The following is a 20,560-nucleotide window of genomic DNA, read 5'->3' as shown; positions in this document are numbered from 1 at the left end:
TTCTGCTTGGCAGAAGCCAATTCTCCTACCTTGGATATTTCAAATGTTAAACTTTAGTAGAAGATAAGAACAGCATGGCTGGAGATTTGATTGCCTCAAGCTTTTTAACCTTATCAGGAAAACTAAGGTTGATTGTCTTGGCAAATCTGCCAGCAGCATGAAAAGCAGTTGCTGGAAAGCAGAAGACTGGGTGTAATAGCCAGTAATAGGTAAAATGCTCCTGCACAGGGACATGGCTTTGCCAAATGCATGGGTAGCTAGAAAAAAAATCTTATTTCACTTCTAAAGATCCTGAGCGCTCATTCCAGAAAGCACTTAAGGATGGGCTTAGTGCCACAGAGGTGCTGCAGTGACCTTTGTGAGGAATTTGAAGATAGACCAATGGAGGTGTGCTGGCAGGCTCTGCTGATGAGATGCACATTTACCAAGGCTAATCACTTTGTTCAATGGCATATGCTGTGTCAACAGTGGAATTTTCTGGTAGTGAGGGAAGCAGCAAATACACTTCCTGCAACTGAAGGCATGTGTGCAACATCCATTCATTCTTTTCCTGGAAATACTGCATACGGCAATTTTCACTTCAAAACCAGAGATACCTTTCTGGGAATCAAGCTAATTTTATTTATGCTTCCTGCCTAGCACTAAAAATAATTTAACAGGCATTTCAAGTAAATGCTTCAATGTTAGATGGAATTATTTGAGATTTAGGGTGGTTTGGGGTGATATTTGGCTATTGTGTTAAGTTTGTATTTGCATTTTTTATTTCAAAAGTATGTGAGGGTGTTTGAAGTTCATAGCAGGGGAACATTTTACATTTCCTGAGGTGTTTTATTCATTGTAAATCTGTTTAATTTCTGTTGTAGGGGTCCTGTCCTAATTTTGGTTCCAGGTCTTTTTGATATTACATTTGAGAAATTGGGGCCAAATTCTGCCTGTGTTAGTGATCACTATTCCTTAATGAGATATAGCAAATTATAGCCAAAGAAGTGATTGTTGGGGCAGTATTTATGGGGTTTTGTTTGCATTTAACCTGGCAGAAGGGAAGTTTTATTTTAATTGTTCCATGGATCAGATTATTTGCGGTGACAGGGCAGGAAATCTAGAACTGAAACAGTCACAGTGCCTTGCTCTTGAGTTGATAATGATGAACTGATTTTGCAGGTAAATATTTTGAGCTGTTGCAGCACTGACAGCTGTCTTTTTGATGCCTTCTGCCTTTTGATGGAGCAGACAGCTCCGGCCTTTCCTGGAAGGGACGGAGGGAGGGAGCTGCCTGCTTTTGTAGACAGAGACAAGGTCTTGTGGTACTGCAGGGACGAAGGAGAACATGTTCACTTAGAGAAAATTTCAGCTCTGCCACAAATGAGATAATCTCCATGTTTAGCTCGTGTTTTTAGCAGTCAATCACATTTTGCATTGTGTTACAATTATAATTCTGCTTCCCCTTCAAGTTGCAGCAGTTGCCAATACCTGTGGGTAGGCTTAAATGTGCACTTTTTATTGCCTCACTTTCCTTTGTATGTGTAAATATTAAAAGTGTTCACTTCATGCCTCAGGATTTGTTCTTAATTGGAAAGTCAGCAGTTGACAGGGATGATAAACCAACCTGCATCAGTTGGAGCAGTGATGAGTGGCTTTAGATATGCAGCAGAAGTCTTGCTTGAATGAGCCTGACATATCATAAGAGAAAATTATATTTTGATTCCTTTTCTTTATTATAAAGGTATTATATAAAGTATAAACATGTGGGGAGACATTTTATTCTCACTTCAGTGAGCTGCATTCAGAGCAGTTCTGTAGGAGTTCAACAGTGAAAAGCAGGCATAAAGGAAAAGCAGAATCTCTCTACTTCCATGTAGTAAAACATTTATCATCATCTTAGAAGTCTGGTGCAATTTTTGAGGTTTGGTTTGTACGTGGAAAGTATCTCTAAATCTCTGAAATCAATGCTGAGATGATTGCTGCTTTTTCTTTTTCAGCTGGTTGCAGGACAGCTTTGGGCAGCTGGTAGAGAGAGCCTATGAAACTGCCTGTAAGGTGTGGAGTGGCAAAGAAATGCTCAACTTTTTGCACAAAATGGGAATAACTGGGATTAGTTTTCCCATTTTACAGGTAATGTTGTGTGCTGTATAAACGAGCACCACAATGCATAATATTGGTGGTGTTAAACATCTTAAAATGTGCATAAGTTAAATGCAAACAGATCTTTTAATTTACTGCAATGCTGAAAAGTTGTCTGAAAATGATTCCTGTTGAAAACTGGGAGTAATCCACTCGAGCTGCTGGAATTTGTGGAGAATCAATGTTTTGAAGGATACAATTGATCACATACAATTATTTAAATTGAACCATTTGAGCCAGTGACAGTTTTGCCTGTTTCTATCCAGCATTTTTATTGACTGTTGAAATGGTTTTACCCTATTTTCAAGTTTACTGCTCCTTTCTGTGTAAGCCAGATATGTTAAAGCATTGTTAAGAATTGAGAGCATTTTTCCTTTTCCCTTGGCCCTTCTTTGCCCCTTTCCCTCTGACTTTATAGGTATTTAAAATGAACTTTTAAAGCAGTGAGCTGACAGTTAACTTTGGTTTTGAGAAGTCACTTAAAATGTTGTTAATATGGAATTTGCCTCTTACAGAAACACCTTGCTACTGTCCTGGAAAAAGAAGAAAAAGTGTCTATGTATGGGAGAGAGGAACTTATTGAGGTGCCAGTTGTGAGCCCTGCAACACAGATAGTGCTCAAAGGCTTGTTCATGGTCCTTTCCTGTCTCTTCAAAGATAACAGCAGGTCAGGTCTAACATTTATGAGCTGAATGCTCACAGTTTGATTGCTTAATTGTAGTTTTTACTGATATTTCTCTATCTCTGTATAGATTTGCAGATGATTACAGGGTTGCTCTACAACAAACTTACACCTGGATGAGTGAAAACCAGCATGATGATGCAGATACAAGTTCCTTCTTCACAAGGCCTAAGCACAAAAAGAGTTCAAGGCAGAAAACCCTTGTCCACATGCTGAATTTTTGGTGCTTGAACCCTGCTGTGGTGAGCTGAGTGTGAAGAAAGCCTAAAATAATCGGGGTGATAACAAATACATATCAGATCTAAAAGTGATTGTGTTGATTTTCTAAATTTCTGCTTTTCTTTCTCCCACCTAGGCTTTTTCTGACTTAAATGAAGTTAGAACAATTGTTCTGACATCAGGCACACTCTCTCCCATGGATTCCTTTTCCTCAGAGCTTGGTGTGAAGTTTTCCATTCAGCTGGAGGCGAATCACGTTATCCGGAATTCCCAGGTAACCTGGCCGTGGTTTTCCCTCTCCTGAGCTCTAATGCTGCCCATGGTACAAAACCCAAGTAAATGTGATGACAAACCCCTTCTGTCAGTTAAAAGAAATGTCTAGACTGTTGCTTGGCTTAATGCAATAGGAAAGGACATTTTCAAATGAATACAGAGACACATTTTCTTGGAAAAGGTAAAGTTATTCTATATTGGTAACAGCCGTCTCATATCAATTACTGCACTTTAAGTACTGAAATGAATTAAAGAAATAGCTCAATATTTCTTTCACACTTAAAATGTCATTACTGAACCTGATGTAGTTTATCCAGCCTGGTTTAGAATTAACTTCTTCCATGTGGAACACCCCAGGTTTGGGTCGGCACTGTTGGAGCAGGCCCCAATGGGCGGAAGTTGTGTGCAACATTCCAGCACACAGAGACCTTCGAGTTCCAGGATGAGGTGGGAGCACTGCTGCTTTCAGTTTGTCAGACAGTTGGCCAAGGAATTTTGTGCTTTTTGCCATCCTATAAGGTAAGGAAATCTGAATTCCCATTCTTCCCCTGAAACCACACACCTTTGAAAATGCACTGTGTGATCTTCAGTTTCATGCATCAACATAGAGAAATGTTTATCAAATAAATGTATTGTAATAATGCAGTGGGATTATATTGTTACTTCTTGGCATTCAGGTTTGTTTTCATGGGCGAACATGTTTGGTTTTTCTCAACAGGTGTTCTTATTAACACAGATAATTGTTTCAATTAGCATTAACAAAAACCCAGCCAGATCCATTATTTTTCCTTATGTTGTTTCCCTGAAGGTTTGGAAACTGTTTATTAAGAAAAAAATTAAAAATCACATAATGAAATAATACTTTCTGTATAACTCAGCAGCAAGAATGCCTTTGCATGTTCTTTCTATGCTATCAGAATGCAGAATTCATCCAGTTAATTTCTCCTTCCCTTGTTTCTTGTTCCATTTCACTGCATTGGAGATTGGAGTGTATTTTTCTTTAGTCAGGGGAATTGCTCACTGATATTGGCTGAAAGGAGTCAAATTTCTCCATTTCAAACTTATGTAATATCTAATTTCACTGACAACTGATATCTAATTATGGTTAATCTGGATCTCCCAGTAGTTCTGCTTTCTTCTCTATTTGTTGTTACTGTTGTTTATGGTCAGGAACAGGAATATAAACCTGCACTATAATTCTGTAGCTCACACTCATTTTTCTTGTAATGCTTGCCACAGGTGTGACTTCTAAAATTTTAAATATTTATGATTTTTAAAAAACATCTTAAACAAAACACAAAAAACCTCTCAAAAAAACCCCCCAAAAAAAGTCCTACCAAATTATTAAAAACCCCAACATGATGGAAATAGAATTTTAGACTTTGCCCTCATCTCTAAGGTTCCTAAACAGAGAATATTTTACAAAATGAAATAAAAACTATTTGTTCTTTTTTTGCAAACCCTTCATATATTGTTATTTAGCTGGCAGGCTGCAAAGGGAGGGTTGTTTCTTGCCTGGGTGTCTTTAGGAATTGGAACCACAGTGCAATTCCTGACAGTAACCATTAGGTGACCACATCAGACCGGGTAATGTAAGCCACTGAAAAAAGCAGATTACTGACCATAAATTTATTTAACCCCACAAAACTGTGCACTTTCATGCAAAGGAAATGATCTGACAAGAAGTCTCCAATTTATTTAAGAATGTAACTGGAGCATCTTTCAGTTTCCAGTGTTATCTTTCCAAGTGTGTCATGTTGAACAGTTGATCTTCCATATCCAGACCTGACAAATATTTATGAAAGTTTTTATGAGAATAGTAATGTGAATTGCAAGTAGAGAGAGACTTTGTAATGACATTTAATAAAGGAGGAAAACAATTGCTGGCCAGCTCTGGAAGCCTTCCCCCTCCCCTGCCCTTCTGCCTCACTGAAAGGTCACCCCGGACACGCTGAGTGTGTTCTGTTCTTTGTGGGAACACTTCCCTGAGCCCAGCAAAGTATTGATAAATAGAAATTGCAGACAATTGAAGGATGATATTTTAAAATCACATTGCCAATATTTTTCTATGGATGCCCTTTTTCTTTCTACTACTTTTATTTGGGAATGGGTTGCCTTTAAGTCTGAGATTAATATGTTGAAAATACAGAATAATGTAAGTATATTAGTACAGGGAAAACAAGGTATTTTTCTTTCATCATCATACAGAATATTTGCATTTCAAAAGTGATTTTCACAGGAAATTGCTGCCTCTCTTTAAAAAACTGCAGCCTTCAAAGGAATTTTTCAAGGCTGTCAACATCTGATTAATACACATGGTCATGAACCTCACTATTATGAGTTAAGCAGATTTTTTGATGGCTCAACCTGTTCTATGAATTGAAATTTCAACTTTGGAATAAGTGAAAAATAAAGGGTTTTTTCCATATCTGGAAGGCTGAGGACAATGCTCTGTATTTTAAGTACCTTCTATCCAGGTAATTTGATGGAGCTGGAATATAGTTAGGTATGTACGTTGGATTTCAGTTTGGAATTACTAGATGCAATATGAATGTGGAAAAAAGCAGTAGTAGAGAAATTTCCCTTTATCTTAATCAGGTATTTGAGTAAATATATTTTTAATTGAAGAGTGATTATTTAAAATAGATGTATGGCAAATATCTGGAGTTAATAGTGCCATAGAGAAAAATATATGGATGGGAAAACAATTCATTAGCTGTACACCCCCACATTTGATAGGTGTCATGATTCACTTGGGAAAAATCACAAACAACATGGAAATTTTTAATGTCACTGTTGGAGTTGGGGCACACTGACTTTTTTAAAAATCAGCTTGATCTTAACATTCACTAAATTCCAAACTTTGATCATTTTTAAGGCTCCTAAAACTGGTGATACTATGCAACAAAAATGCATTTATGTGAAAATCAGTAGCAACTCCAGCAAAAACACTCTATAAAAGAGAATATCAGAAGGTGAAAAGATTGCTCAGAAATCTAAGATGCTTTTAAACAAGATTAAGATAAGGCCCATTAGGGCTCATGTTGCCGACCTGTCTGCATTAAGATATATCTTGCCTGGTGCCTGCATCTTAGATGATTCATTCAATATGTGTCATATCAAAGTCAGGGTATCCAGCAAGGAGAAAAATGCTAATGCTTATAAATTTTAGTGATAATCCATCATGATGAATTAACTGACCTTTCTTAGTAGTTTTGTTTTTTTGTTTTTTTTTAACGAAAGCAGCTTTGGACAGTGATGTTAATGTCGGTGGGTTTGGTTTGTTGTGTTTTCCTTCGAGGCTTTGTTGGTTAATTCGATCTGCTAATTGAGGAGTCAACACTTGGAAGGAGAATTTTTACAGTTGTTGCTGGAGAGGGTTTGAATGAGTGTGTTCAACAGGAAAACTTATGAACTGATAAGAATTCTTTGCTTGAAAACCCAAGCTCATTGCAGGGAGGTTGGACTGGATCACATTTAAAGATTCCTTGCAGCCCAAACTATTCCATGATCGTAAATTGTGCCATGTGAGTTAGGAGGGTGGCATAATTTGCATGAATTAGCAGTACCCAATTAATGCTGCATTCTACTGGCTGTTTCCCTTGAGAATTTTGGGGTGAGGTTGTAGTGATGATATACAGCAACTTTTGCCACTTGCAAAAATAAATGCTAAATTCCACATTTGAATTTTTATTTGTCTCATAATTTTAAGAGCTGCTAGTTCAGAGTTCAAGCTCTGTCAGTCTCATCCCATTTTCCTGCCCTCTGGGCTGATCATGTTTTCTTGAGTGGGAACAGCCAGGATTGGGTGACAGCAAATCCCTTTGGACTGGAACTCCTCTCTTTGTTGCTTGGTTCCCTTTCCCTGTGTAAGGTATCCACCAAACCTGCAGTGGAGTCTCAGGCAGGTGTTGTTTGCCCTTGTGCTGACAAACCATTCTTGGCACCCTCACACAGCTCCAGACAGGCAGGAATTAACAATATTAATTAACTCTGTGAGCAGTGTGGAGCTCATTTCAACAGATTGAGAATCTTCAGGTTCAGGGAAATTATTTGGAATAAACAGGAGGGACCTCAGTTTAACCTCTGGCTGTATCCACATGGATTTAAATCCTGGCCTGATGTAAATGTGGCACCCTCAGATATGACAGGCTGAGGGAGGGATATCATTTCGTGATTAATTCTCAATGTCTGGCTCTTCATTTCAGACAGAGCCTTTTCTTACTGAGATACATGAGATTGGTAGAAATCCTTTTTTTCAAGAAGTGTTTCAGTGACAGACAATGAATAGAACTCTGAAAAAAACAATACTTTCATTTCTAAAACTTTCCTAAAACATGGGTTTGTAAATAAATTATAAAAAACCCAGTTTTTCTGCCATCAATAAAACAGCAATGCTGTCTTCAGACAACTTTTATTTATTTAATAAATTACTTCAATAAATTTCCAAAGGATGGTAGTCTGTTTAGCCCAGCCTATTAAAAGCATTAGGATTTGAGCACTGGCTGTTAAAATGAGTAAATGGCAATATCACGAAGTTAAACAAATGCCAAAAAACATTTTCCAGAGTACTGGGATTGTAACAATACCATTAATGAGGGCAAAGAGGTTTTAATGCAATTTGCACATTCTAAAGTTTCAAAAAGACGTTTTGAGTTAGTGCATTATTAATGTTCTGAACATCTGGAACTATGTAAGAGCCACAGACATTGAGCAAGTGCAGGGTTTCCCCACTAGGTCTGATGCTGACTGATTTCCTCCCTAGCCAAAAGCTTGTTTTTAGAAGTTTGAGACAGTAAAATGACAATATCCAGATAAGAGAAAAACATTCCACAGCGTCTTTTTGCTTGTAATGTGTATGGAGGAAAAATTGGAAACCATTAGGTTTGTGCAGTTAAAAGGTGAAATTGAAATTAAATAGGAAAATAGTTCTTTGCACCACAGATGGGGACTCTGTGGTGCAGGGCTTATGTGAGGAATTATCTACTAAGTTCCATGGAAACGCTGAACTTTTTCTCTTAGGTGTATTTGTCCCTGTACTATATGCAGGGATAAGTGCTTCATCAAGAGTAAAATTCTCCTTGATGTTCCTGTTGACAGCTGTAGGAGTGCTTTGAAGAAGAGATTTACTCCTGTGTGTAAATATTTGCAGGGTGTAGGGATCTGTTCACGTGGTTTGTGACAGAAATTTCTTCTTTAAAGTTACATCGGCATTAACTTTCTGCATAATTTTAATGTTAGAAAACGTAATTGACACAGTTACAGCCTTAAAATGCTACAAGAAACAAGAATGTTTCAGTGTGTCATCCAGTTTTAGATGTTTTGACTGCAGCTAATGCCCAGCATCGCTGGGATGGAAAGGAAAGAGGCCTTTAAACAGGTTTGGCATTTCAGGAGTAAGTTACGAAATAATTGTAAATTAATAATGATGCTCACTTTCTGCCCAGCATTTGCTTTCTGCTCCCAAGGGAGAGGTTTCCTCTTACTCCAGAAGCCTCATTGGTTTGAGCCAAACAGCTGCAGTGGTGCTGTGACAGCAGGTGAGAGACCCCAAAACCAGGAGAGGGCTTTAGGGACAGAGTCCTGGCATTCTTCTGCCTCTGTGTGGAGCCTAAAAGGAGAGCAGAGTGAGGGAGCAGTAATTAAACAACCCCTGAAGAGCACTTGGGGCTTGTCCTGGCACTCTGGACTGTGCAGTGCCTTGGAAGTGCCAGGAGTTGTTTTGGTGGCTGCCCCTGAGAAGGGCTCTGACACCACCATGACCCCTTGGGGGTTTATTTCTCTTTGGAAGAAAAGGCTCCTTGCCAGGTTCTAAAGCTGGGCCTTTGGCCTGCCTCTGATGGAAATCTTAGGGAAGTGATTTCTATCTGATGGGACATGATTTGGGGAAAATGTGCTCTAGAAAAGCTGAATTCTAATGGCTCCCACATTACTCATTTCAACATTTGCACCTAATAAACATAGATAGAATTTCGTTTTACTTGTCTGTTATTATTTCTTCATAGCTTGTTTTTTGCTCTTCCCCTGCACTGGTAGTTTTCTTTTTGAACTTTATCTCAACTTCTTTATGTTTTATGGGGTTTTTTTCTCCCATTAATCATATACAGTATCTACTTTCAGTTTAATTCTCTATTTTCCATCATTCCAATATCAGTCATATAAACTGTCTAGCTGTTGAGGTTCTCACAGTCATCCAAAAATAGAATTATCTGAGGTATCTTCTGAGAGCTCCAAGAGCTCCTGTAAATCTTAATGTGATTCCTGAAGTCTACAGTTTTCCCATTGACTTGGGCATAGAAATGTCTGTAAAACTCCCTGTGTGAGAGGGAAGATTTTAACCATTCCCTCACAACATTTTGCTGTCTTGGGCACTATTGTGAAATTGGTTCAAATAGAATAAAACAGTAGCAGAAGGAATAATAAAGTCCATACAAAAATAATTGGAATAAGAGTTTTTGTATAACCAGGTATATAATATTTATCTTTAATGTCATCAGTTCAATCAAACTCTGCCAAACTAAATTTGCAGATGGAGCTGGCAGTTCACACCCTGGCAGGATCATTTCTTGTGGAATTGCAGAGGCTACAGCAAACTCACAGCCAGAATAGAGCTGGATTATGCAAAGGAATAACTGAAGTGTTGGGTAGTTGAAGTTCTCCTAAACTTTTATAGTGATTTATTACAAGGTTTTCACTTAGAATTTTTTGACCTTGAGTTGTCTGAATTTTGTAATTTTTGGTGGTTGTTTTTTCCCCACTGCTTGGTTACCAACAGCAGGCCAAGGTAAAATTTAGCCTTTGGGGATAACTGACAATCTGAATAATTGCAAAATGTGTTTTCCTTCTTAAATTGTATGACAGGATCATAGATGTACACACCAATTATGGAGTGATTTTCCTGATTTCTGGGAAATTAGAAGACAATCCAAATGTTAGGGATGCTTTGAGACCTTAGAGGAGATGATCCAGGAGCCTGTGGCTGAATGTCTAGGTTCTTCCCCCTTTCCCCATGACTGTTCTTGTGCTATTCTGTGGATCTCCTGAACAAAGGAAAAGTTTTTATCCTTTATATTCATTTTTTTCCTAGTTAGTTTCCAGGTGGCCTTGTGAACTGAGGTGGCTCATCAGGAGGTCAGAGAAGTGTCAGACAGCTCAAGGGAAGAGATGATATTGCACATTCAAGATTTTTTTTTTCCCCCCAGTCTCAGGGATGAAACATTTTCATGTTTCTGTTTTCTTTTAAATATGTTTTCCAGTGGTTGACTGTAATTGGATAATCTGTAAAGATCCTCCTTTGGAAATTCTGATTTTTTTCACTATGGCTGATGTTCTGAAGCTGTTGGTGTGAGTTTGCAGCATCCTTAACTGGCTCTGTCTGACTGTGAATTAACTAAACAACTGGAGAGGCACTTGGGTGAATATTCTGGGTGACTGGAAATGTGGGTGAGGTGATATGAAAGGAATGACCTGTTGTGACTCCTGGTGCTGTGCAGAGCCTCAGCAGCAATGGGATTGGAGCTGTTTGCTGTCCATGTGCACCTGTCCCTGCCCTGAGACCCTTCCCTCCCACTGTGTTCCTCCTTGTGCTGGAATGTTCTCCTCGGCCCGGGGGAAATTCCCACGTGTGCTTTGGGTCCCACATTCTCTTTGTGAATTACAGCCTGCAAGGAATGAACAAACAGGCTGCTCATGACTTGCTGAACTGCTGTGGTGACCAGCAAGGGCTGTGCAATTATTCAGGTGCCCTGTGGCGCTTGCTTTTTACACAGAGCAGATCCTTTCTGCTGGTGCTGCTCATCAGATAAAGCCCAATCCGGAGCGACAGTCGTGGCAGATTATTGGATATTATGTCTAAAAAAATTATCTGCCATGCTGGCAGATGAGTGTTTGGCCTGCGGATTTCACACCCTGAGAGCTGGGCAGTTTAATATTTTATTACACTGTTAATTTAAATACCCTGAGCAGACAGCATCAGGAAAGTAAACTAAAAATCTATTATTGTTTCTCACTTCTGAGCTCTGACTTGTCAAAGTGCTGCAAGCTGAATTGTTGTAGCTCGTTAACACATGCTCCAATTTCCCTTGTAATTAACACTTTCTACTTGCATATTTTTCCTCCCATTTAGGTAGGAACTGCATTGAAAATGAGTTTTCACAGTCAAGAAGTTTGCACTCTGTGAATGATGGAGTCCTAATAGTAGATAACAGAGTGAACATGTCTTTTTCCTCAGGAGCTTTTAATTAGAGGGAAAGAAGGCGGTTGTGAACAGGGAATAATATCCATAATCAATTATTTTTTTGAGAAGAAGGTGATGTTGCCCTGGTTATTTCTGAACCTTTACAACCTGCAGAGTTCTTGGTCCCTTTGCTATGTCTGTGAAAGATTCACTGCCTGATGTGGGAGAGATGTGACTTCTTCATGTGTGAAAAATACCAGATATGAGAGAAAATAACTGGAAAGGTTATATTTAGGGAGCATGTTCTGCATCAGCAGTGTAACAGCTTATACAAAAATCTGAATATTAAATGTATTGAAAGGAATACTTGGGCCATTTTAAATGCAGAGAAATTCTACATCATTGGGAGGTCTGGGAGCCATCAACTTGTGTCTTAGAAAATTAGAAAAATCATGCCTCAGTTTTAGTTCCTGATTGGGTAAGCAAGCTTCTTGGTGAGAACATTTAATTAGTGAGTGATGTATTCTAAAGAGTATTCGTTGCATTTTGATTCATTTTACAGCTCATTAGTGGCTTGATTTTTAGCAAAAATATTTCGAAACAAACAACTTGCAGTGTGCTATATTAAAAACTTTGTCTTCAACTTTTACGATCATGAGGTGAGAAATTATTTTCCTAAGAATTACAAAAGTCTGTTATTTATTTCTAAGGTTTTTTTAGGGTGACAGAAGGGAAGGAGGGAGGAGGGATAAAGTTGGCTACTTGGAAGAAATACCTTATTTATTTATTTATTTGGAATTGTTTAATATATGTGGTAGAGGGATATTAAGCATTTCCTGTTGGGACACGGGGCTTGGGGAAGAGAGGAGAGGCACCTCAGAGCTGTCACTCTGCCAGGCTGGGGCAGGTTCCCAGTGACAGGAGCTGCTTGTCCCCAGCTCCTGGGGGAGCAGCGTGGCCGTGCTTGGCCCTGGGCCTGGGATTAGGCTGCTCCTCCCTTTGGATCAGTTTTCCCAGGGGTTCTGTGCTTCACCGCTGATGTGCCACTAAGACAACCTTGTATTATTTTTTTTCCTCTATTCTGAAAACACGAAGAGGTCAGAGATGACTGAGCTTGGCTTTTGGCTGGGGAAGGGCAGCAGTGGAGATGTTGACTTCATCCATGGCCAGTTAATAATTTTCTTTTTTATTCCAGACCAGGACCTAAACCATCCTTTTAAAAATTTTTTTTTTTCTGGAGAGGTCTCTTTGCATGAAGGCTTTTCTCTCCCTGGAATGGGAAGGTGTAATGATAGCCTAGGGTGGATGTACAAGCAGTTCCTGGAACACAGAACTTGTTATCTTGGTTAGTTTTGAAACCACAAAAGAAACCCTATTTTGAACCAGGTTGTTCCTAAACAGCTGCCACCAAGCTCAAAGACTGGACAAAGACTCTCCAGGTTGTTTGGGGGGCAAACATGTTGGGTTTTTTGGGAGAAGATTTCTATAAAAAAGCTTCTTTAGCTGTAGAAGCAACATATTAACTGTGTTATTCTAAAGTCTTTGGCGTGCAAAACATTTCATTTTTCATTACTGTTGTCGCCGTTCACGTTTTCCATTATTTAAGGGGGTTATTGAAAAATTGATGGTATGTTGGTACCAGAGAGACATCCTGTGGCTGCAGTGTTGATTTATGGCACATGGAACACACTTCAGTGCTTCAGTTTCCTGCTGGTGAGCGGCACTTTGTCATTGTCCCCAAAGAAAAATCCTACCGGTGAAATCCCCCGTGCTGCCCCCAAGTTGAGTGATGCATACTTTGCCTTTGAAAATGATGATGAATTATTCACCTTTTATTGTGCTGGAGTGTGCACATGGTGATCAGAATCTTGTTCATAATACAGAGTTTTTCACCATGGTCAGGGTTTCATTGAATTATGGAGTGGAGTTGCACAGTAGCTTTATCTCTTTTTTTTTTTTTTCTCCTCCTTTTTTTTCATTTCCCCTGCAGCGTCTGTGTAGACGAGCACAGGTTTTACCCCACATTTCCCACCATATGTGGGGATCTCAACACCATTCTTGGTCCGAAATATTTGGGTTTATTTCATGTTTGTTTAAAATTCTCCTTGAGAAAATGAGTACAGTGCTTCTCAATTTAAAAAGACACCTTTTTCCATGGAAGTTCTTGAAAATCACACTTCCATGGTTTTAAAGTTCTATCCTTCAAACTCATTTTCTGCTGTGGGGAAATAGTGAGAGAGATTAAGTGAAAAATCTCCTGAAATAGCACAGTGCTACAGATTTCCAATCCAGGGCAGCTTTTTCCCAGGAGATGTGGTGAGGACGGTGATTAACAGTGGGAATTTAAGGCTCTGTTTTGAAAGTAAATTTTAGTTCAAAAATGAAATATTTTGGCACAGATATTTTTACTTTCTCTTGAAATGAAATTTGTTAGACTTGGAAGTTGAGAAAATGAAATTTGAAGTTTAAAATACCTTTTCTTGTGAAAAAATGTTTACATTTCGTATTGGCTCAGTCATTCAAATGAATGAACTTTAAATACCTTGTCCTGTGTTAGGTAACCCCTCCCATAACATGAGGAGGGGCTGTGAATCAGTCTCTTGCTTAACCTTTCATGAAAATCTAATTGAGTGCAAACAACTGCTTAAATAATTCAGTGGCCTCAGTTATTCTTGGCTGGTGGAGTCCCAACCCAAAGCAGTGCAAATGTCTGGGTGTTGAGCAAAATTGAAGCTTTTCTCTTTTTTTGATGAAGAATATGATTAAAATGACCTTTTGAAAAAGTGTACGGTGTGATCAAGAAGGAAAAAATATGAAATGTAAATTATTTCTACCAGTTGGGTAAATGATTTGTGGCCCAGAGGTGAATATTCTTTTACTCCTTCTCAAAGTGTATAATGTTTTTGGTGATTTTGATAAATGTGATTGGGTTGTTTTGCTTGCTTTCCATCCCTTTTGCTCTTGTTGAGCTTTTTATGGGGCTATTTTTAATAGTTCGAGGGTGCTGTTCCGAATTGATTTGACAGATTGGGATAATGGACGTTAGATTTTATTGGTTCGTTAGCCCAAATATTTTCCCTCCTGTTTTTGGAAGGAAACTCGGTTTTCCTTTCACACCAATCCTTCCAGGCAGTTTGTTCTTGTCCCTTCAATCTTTTATTCCCATTCCATCCCTCTGTTTCCTTTCTTCCTTCTGTTGTTTCCTTTCTGTTCACTTTTAACCTCAAAGGAATATTTTGTTGTTGCTGTTGGTGGCTTTTGTTTTGGGGTTTGTTTGTTTTTTTAACTAAAGATGAAAATGGAATAAATTAGTGATCCTATGACCCCACAGTGGTAAACTCTTTGTAAAGTCTTCTTTTTTCCCCAAAGCGAAGAGTTCCAATATTCCTGGAGTTCAGTTTCCTGTAGGATTTTGGGTCATTTGGTACCAAGTTTTGGCAAAGTTTTTGTTCAAGAACTGTCAAATAATTTCTGCTAATTCTCTACTTTTCCAAGCCATCTTAATGCTTGAAAAAGCTAATTTAATAGGTACCTGTAATACCAGAAAAAGTGGGTGAAGTCTGGCCAGATACACTCTCCAGGGTTCCTTTGAAATAACAGGAATTTAGGGCCACTATGTTTAAGCAATGCCTTGATTTAATGACTGAATATGTTTTAGGATTATCACTAATATAGGGACAGTTCCATCCTTTCATAATGGAAGTAGAACATTCATCCAGGTGATTCTCCTGGGACCGGAGGGAGAGGGATTGGAACAAAAACTTCCAGCTGTAGGTAAGCAGCTGACTCAGCAAATATCCTCCTGGCAGCTTTTGAAAGGGAATGCAATACCTCTGGAATTAGAGCCATTATAAAAACATCTGTGCCTTGAGATCATCAGAGGATTACTTGAGTGGAAAATATGATGTCCTCCAGCCTAACAGCTTAAAGTTGCAGAAGGGCCTGTCAGAGTGGATAGGGGTTTTTTTGTTTTTATATTTATTTTTACTGAAAGGAAGAGAGGAGGCAGCTGATGCAGGTGGAGGTTGAGTTGCTCTGTGATACAAAAAAACCTGTACTTGGTTTTTTTGCAGACAGCTCAAATGGTGGGAAACATTTTGTAGTAAAAGAAGGGAAGTGCATTTCTTTTTGACAGTCTCTCTGAATTTCTGGGTTTTCAGTAGCTGCAGAGTTAAAAAAAGAAGCCTCTTTGGTTGTGACACCTGTTATTTTTCTGGCAAGATACAAACATTGCAGAGCAACGGTTAGAGCAGCACTGGGAGTCTCTGTGGCACTTTCCATGTTGGTGGGTGGGATGAGAGCCCTGGTTTGTGTCAGTGCTCCCTTTCAGTCCCAGTCGCTCCCTTTTATTCCCAGACGGTGCATGCAGACAAAAATGTTGGCTCTACCAGAACCAAGTTCTCCTGGAGGGAGCCCAGTCTGGAGTAGCTCAGCCACAGCTCCTGTTGCCATCTCTGAAGTTTTGTGCTGCCTGCCTGTAGAACTTCTGTTTGACCCCTCAAACACGTTTCCAGCCCACTGGAGACACGCTTGGATTTGAAGCAGTGCTTATTCACAAAGAAAATCCTGGGAGCAAACACAGGAAGAGCTCTGCTTGGGAAAAGGCTTTTAGATCAGTGGTGGTCCCTTGGGAAGCTCTGACTTTTTGCACTAACAGTGGTGCCAATACTGTGATTTTTATTAAGACAAACCTAATGGCTCTTCCCTTTCTCTCCTCCAACTACCTGAATATTTGAATAACAATGAAAAGTGCAACTTCATATCATTACATAGAACCAAGATGAAAAAATAGCAAAGTTTGAAGAAGTGGGGTTATTTCAGTGTATAATGGCAGATTTTTAAGAGGGTTACAAGACGGTTGAGTAAGTTCTGTTCACCTTGGAATACCTTTTGTCCAGTTGCTGTATAAATGTAGGGGAAACAAGACAGCTTGTGGTTTTACAGGTGCACAAGGACACAATGCAGTTGTAACTGATAATTGTTGTTAAATGGTTAAGAGTTGTTAAACTATCCAGTAAAGTCAGAGCTACTTTACTCTGCTGTCAGGTGCTGCTAAGGTCATTATCCTTTTTGTCCTGTACTACTCTGGAGCATCCTTGGATATTTTTAGGTGTTTTGTTGCTTCCCCGAGAACTTTTTGATGGAGGGATTATTTCTGTGATACCTTTTTTTCTCTGCTGGCAAGGTGTGATCCATTCATGATGTGAATCAATGCTAAAATATCTAAGGAATATTTTGTATAAAGAAATTAGCAGGACAAGAGCTAAAATAAGCCAGAATTTTTCTGTTAGACTTTCTCTCTTCTCAGCTAATTTCTACTTCACAACTCCCTGTCAGGAGGTGATGGATCCTGTAGGAAAAGCACATCCCCAGCAACCTGAAATTAACTCCCCAAGTTTGATCCAATGCTGGAAATTACAATCAACTTGCCTTAGGGTAAAATACATTAAACAAATCTCTGGGTTTGTTTCATGACCTGGGAGCCCCCCTAATGTGATTTTTGGCACTGTGTAAAACAAAGCAGCAAATGGAAAGGGGCAAAGCTTCTCCTTTGTGGGCACACATGGGAGGGTTTGGCCTTGGAGTGCAGCATAATGGAAGGAGATGGTGAGAAAACAGCTCCCCTCCTCCCCAAACTTCCAGAATACTTCAAAAGCTGCTTAAAAAGGGGATTCTGGCATAGATGGATGGTAGAGCTAAACACTGAGCTCCAGGTTTTTATGGATCAGAGCTTACAGGTGTCTTTAAATTGCAGAAAGGAATAAAAGGGAAAAGCTATCCCAGTAAACATCCTTCAGTGCATGGGAAGATGACAGATTCTTTCTAACAAGATTTTCTGCTCTCCTGGAGGAAGACCATTTGTTAATAAACCATTTGAGAATCCATTTTTAAGGGATTTAATAAAATATACGCAGGCTGCCTTCCAGTGCAGGAACTATTATTCCCTTGGGTAGGAGGAGTGACTGACTGGGGGCATTAATGGTTCCTTCCTGTGATTCCTGGCATTAGATCTTGCTCCCATTTGCACTTTTCCAACCCAAAGTGAAATAATTTTTTATGAGAAACCCGCACTTGGTTCCTGGCTCTTCTGAGGCATGTGTGTGTTCTATATTTTATTTATTTGTATTCAGTCAGCTCCGTAATTCTTGTTGTTTTAGTGTCTGTCCATACCATGGGTCCTGTGTTTTTGTGGATACAAGGAAAGTTTCCATATCTAGCAAACTCCATTAATGGAAGAGGTAATAGCTGTTGTGTGAATTAAATGAATTGCTCCATTCTTGCCAAAGATTTCATGAATAATTCCTATATTTCCCTCAAAAATCATAGATTTTCTGTTGTGATGGTTGCTGTCAATGAAACAAGAAACCTGAAGCTCTTGTGGTCCAAGAGAGACCTGCCTGGAGGGGCTGGGGAACCCACAAAGAGCAGATGTTTTCTTAAGAATTTGGGTAAAGGTTTTCTCCTGCCATCTTTGCAGCTATGAATACGAGTTTCACTTCTTTCAAATATGAGAGGAATACAGTGGAATTGAGGGTCTAAGGAATTTTTGTGAGGGATCTTGCCCTTCTGGCAAGAACATTTCATAGGGATGTGTTGGTGAGAAATACCACTGGGTGGGATGAGAGGAGAGGAGAAAATCAGGGTGAGTGACCCTTAGAAATGAAAGCATGGATAATTTTATTGTGAATGTAAATGTGAAATTCAGCTCTACCCAAGTATCTGCTGTCTGTGTTCTCTCCCTGGGCTCCCCTTGGCATGCCTGGCAAGCAGCAGGCAGTGCCAGGAGCCAGCTCAGCAGGGATTGCTGAGTGGGGGCCCAGGCAGCCCCCAGTTCCACAGGAGGAGGAATGAAATCTGGGAAGTTAATGATGTTACAGGCCCTGGCAGATCCCAAATGGATGTACTTAGAGCTGTAATATGTTTGATTCTTTGCTTTCCCAGAATTATCTCCACATCACATCCAAGAACTGAGGCCACAGTGGCAGGCTGGGATGGCAAGATGGACGCTCATTGCTCAGTCACAGTATTACAACCTTTGTAGAAAAAGAGATTACAGACAGGATGCTGCCAGGAAATGACAGAGCTGGGAGGGAAGGGGACAAACAGGAGCACAGACACATTTAGCAGAGATGATTTATTCTGCAGTTACAGCTGTGTGTGGGGGGGAAACTGTTCCTACTACTCATTACTTACTCTCTCTATGCTTGCTTGCTAATGGTGTCACATCAGTAGTAAAGCAAGAGTAATTCCCTGAGCAGAGGCTGGGGCAAAGCAGGGAAAATGCAGAATAGCAGACTATTTGTCCCCTCTTGTGAGGAACCCATCCAAATTCTTAATGTCAGAGAATGAGTTCAAATCTTTAATGCTGAGGACATGAAAAATGCAAAGGGCCTTGTAACCAGTTTCCTATAAATTTTCAAATGTGACAACAATTAGTTGTCATTAGTTCTGCTTCACAGTAGCACTTCAACTGTGTATTTGGATGTGGGACAGATTATTTTTGTAACAATTACCCTTTCAAGATCCTGAGATCTTGGCTGGAGTGCACTGGAAACAAGTGGGCTGCAGTGAAGGGATGCTGTGGCTTTTGGAGGAATGCACCAGGGCAAGTGCAGGTTCCAGATGGAGAGTTTATGTAGCCTGGAGCAAAATATGGAAAAGTCTTCAGGAGGGGAGTTGAGGGAAGTGCAGACACATTAAGAGCACAGCCCTTATTGAAGAATCTGTGAATTTAAACCTCTGTATATGAACCTCAGTAACTGCACTGAGTCAGTAACATGCTAAAGATCACTGAACAGCAAAAGGGTGAAAGAAAGGATTTAATCCTGTCCATTGAACCAGATCTCCTTGGTTCACTCTGGAATGTGTTGCTTGCCTTGCTCTTGTCTCAAAGGCAGTGCTGTGCAGCTGAAGGAGGGACTTGTTTGCTCCCTGACTTGATAGAACTCATTGTAGAAATGGATGCATTTGCTAAATGACCCCCACCTAGCTGACTTCAGGCTCTGTGTTAATTTTAGCCTTTGATTTTTATAATGCAGCACACATTTTCACTATTTGCATTAGATGTGGAACATGTTTATTTGCTTGCAAGAATTGAACATGTTCTGGTTTGGAGTGAAATGTGCACAGTTCAGAGTTTGGTAGGTGTAACAAAGCTGATGAGCTCTTCAAGAAGCAGAGAGGCTGATAAATCCTACATCAATATTTCTTCCCCCAACTTCTCCATGTAAATTTTCAAAAATTGAAATGTTTTGGAAATTTAAGATATAAAGGCTTGTTTCAAATTAATTTGGAATTTGTTCCTGATCTTACTTATGGATCTCTTGGTAATCAGAGAAACAGGTAACTTCCATTTTTTTCGGATAACATTCCTCTGCTTTGAGGAATACCACAAGATGCTCTTTAGTGGCCACTGTCACAGGTTTAGAGAGTTTTGCTTTGATAACTCAAAAATCTGCATTATTTCTAATTAGCAAAATAAGTGCCCCCCCTGTTTCCCAGGTACTGCACAGCTGAGTTTCTGTGCATGGTAGGAAAACTTGTATTTACAAATTCAAAAGCTGAATAATATAACTTTACTGAAAGAAATATGTTTGTTTGCTTTATTTGAGCAGTTCCAAGGGGTTGGCATGGATTTTTCTGTTGGTTTTCAGATGCTGGACAAGTTAAAGGATCGTTGGATGCACACTGGCTTGTGGAGAAACCTGGAGGATGTTAAAACAGTCATTGCAGAGCCCCAGGGAGGGGCCAAGAGTGACTTTGATGAGCTGCTGAAAATCTACTATGATGCAATCAAAAGTAAAGGAGAAAAAGGTACATTTTTCAGACGTTCAGAATAGTTGATACGGACTCTTCAAGTAAAATTCAAGGTTTAACATTTAACATTTTGTTGTAGATGCACATTGTTCTGGCATATTTAATTACCACTGTATTATATAATGTAAAATTATTTTGCTATTTGATAGTCAAAATCAGAATATTATTGATCAAACTGGAGATAATGTCATCCTTCTAACAAGTCTCTATTTTTATAGCCACTCACCTTTTCCAGCCAGTATATTATGCTATATTAAGTTTAGCTCTTTGAA

At 39.4% G+C, this 20,560-nt stretch overlaps 1 protein-coding gene across 2 annotated transcripts in view; it reads left to right on the top strand.

The window, feature by feature from the left end:
• The window catches only part of BRIP1 (BRCA1 interacting helicase 1), a 47,490-nt gene that overhangs the window by 11,054 nt on the left and 15,876 nt on the right, over nt 1–20,560 (top strand). For both annotated transcript variants that reach the window (XM_048324622.1, XM_048324621.1), the window contains exons 10-15: nt 1,980–2,112; nt 2,637–2,788; nt 2,874–3,045; nt 3,159–3,296; nt 3,653–3,814; nt 20,126–20,285. In XM_048324622.1, coding sequence (XP_048180579.1) covers nt 1,980–2,112; nt 2,637–2,788; nt 2,874–3,045; nt 3,159–3,296; nt 3,653–3,814; nt 20,126–20,285 — 917 coding nt within the window. The remainder of the gene's footprint in view (nt 1–1,979; nt 2,113–2,636; nt 2,789–2,873; nt 3,046–3,158; nt 3,297–3,652; nt 3,815–20,125; nt 20,286–20,560) is intronic.

This window comes from Corvus hawaiiensis, chromosome 20 (assembly GCF_020740725.1).
Source record: "Corvus hawaiiensis isolate bCorHaw1 chromosome 20, bCorHaw1.pri.cur, whole genome shotgun sequence".
Lineage (NCBI taxonomy): Eukaryota > Metazoa > Chordata > Aves > Passeriformes > Corvidae > Corvus > Corvus hawaiiensis.
This window is presented reverse-complemented; position numbering and strand designations above follow the sequence as displayed.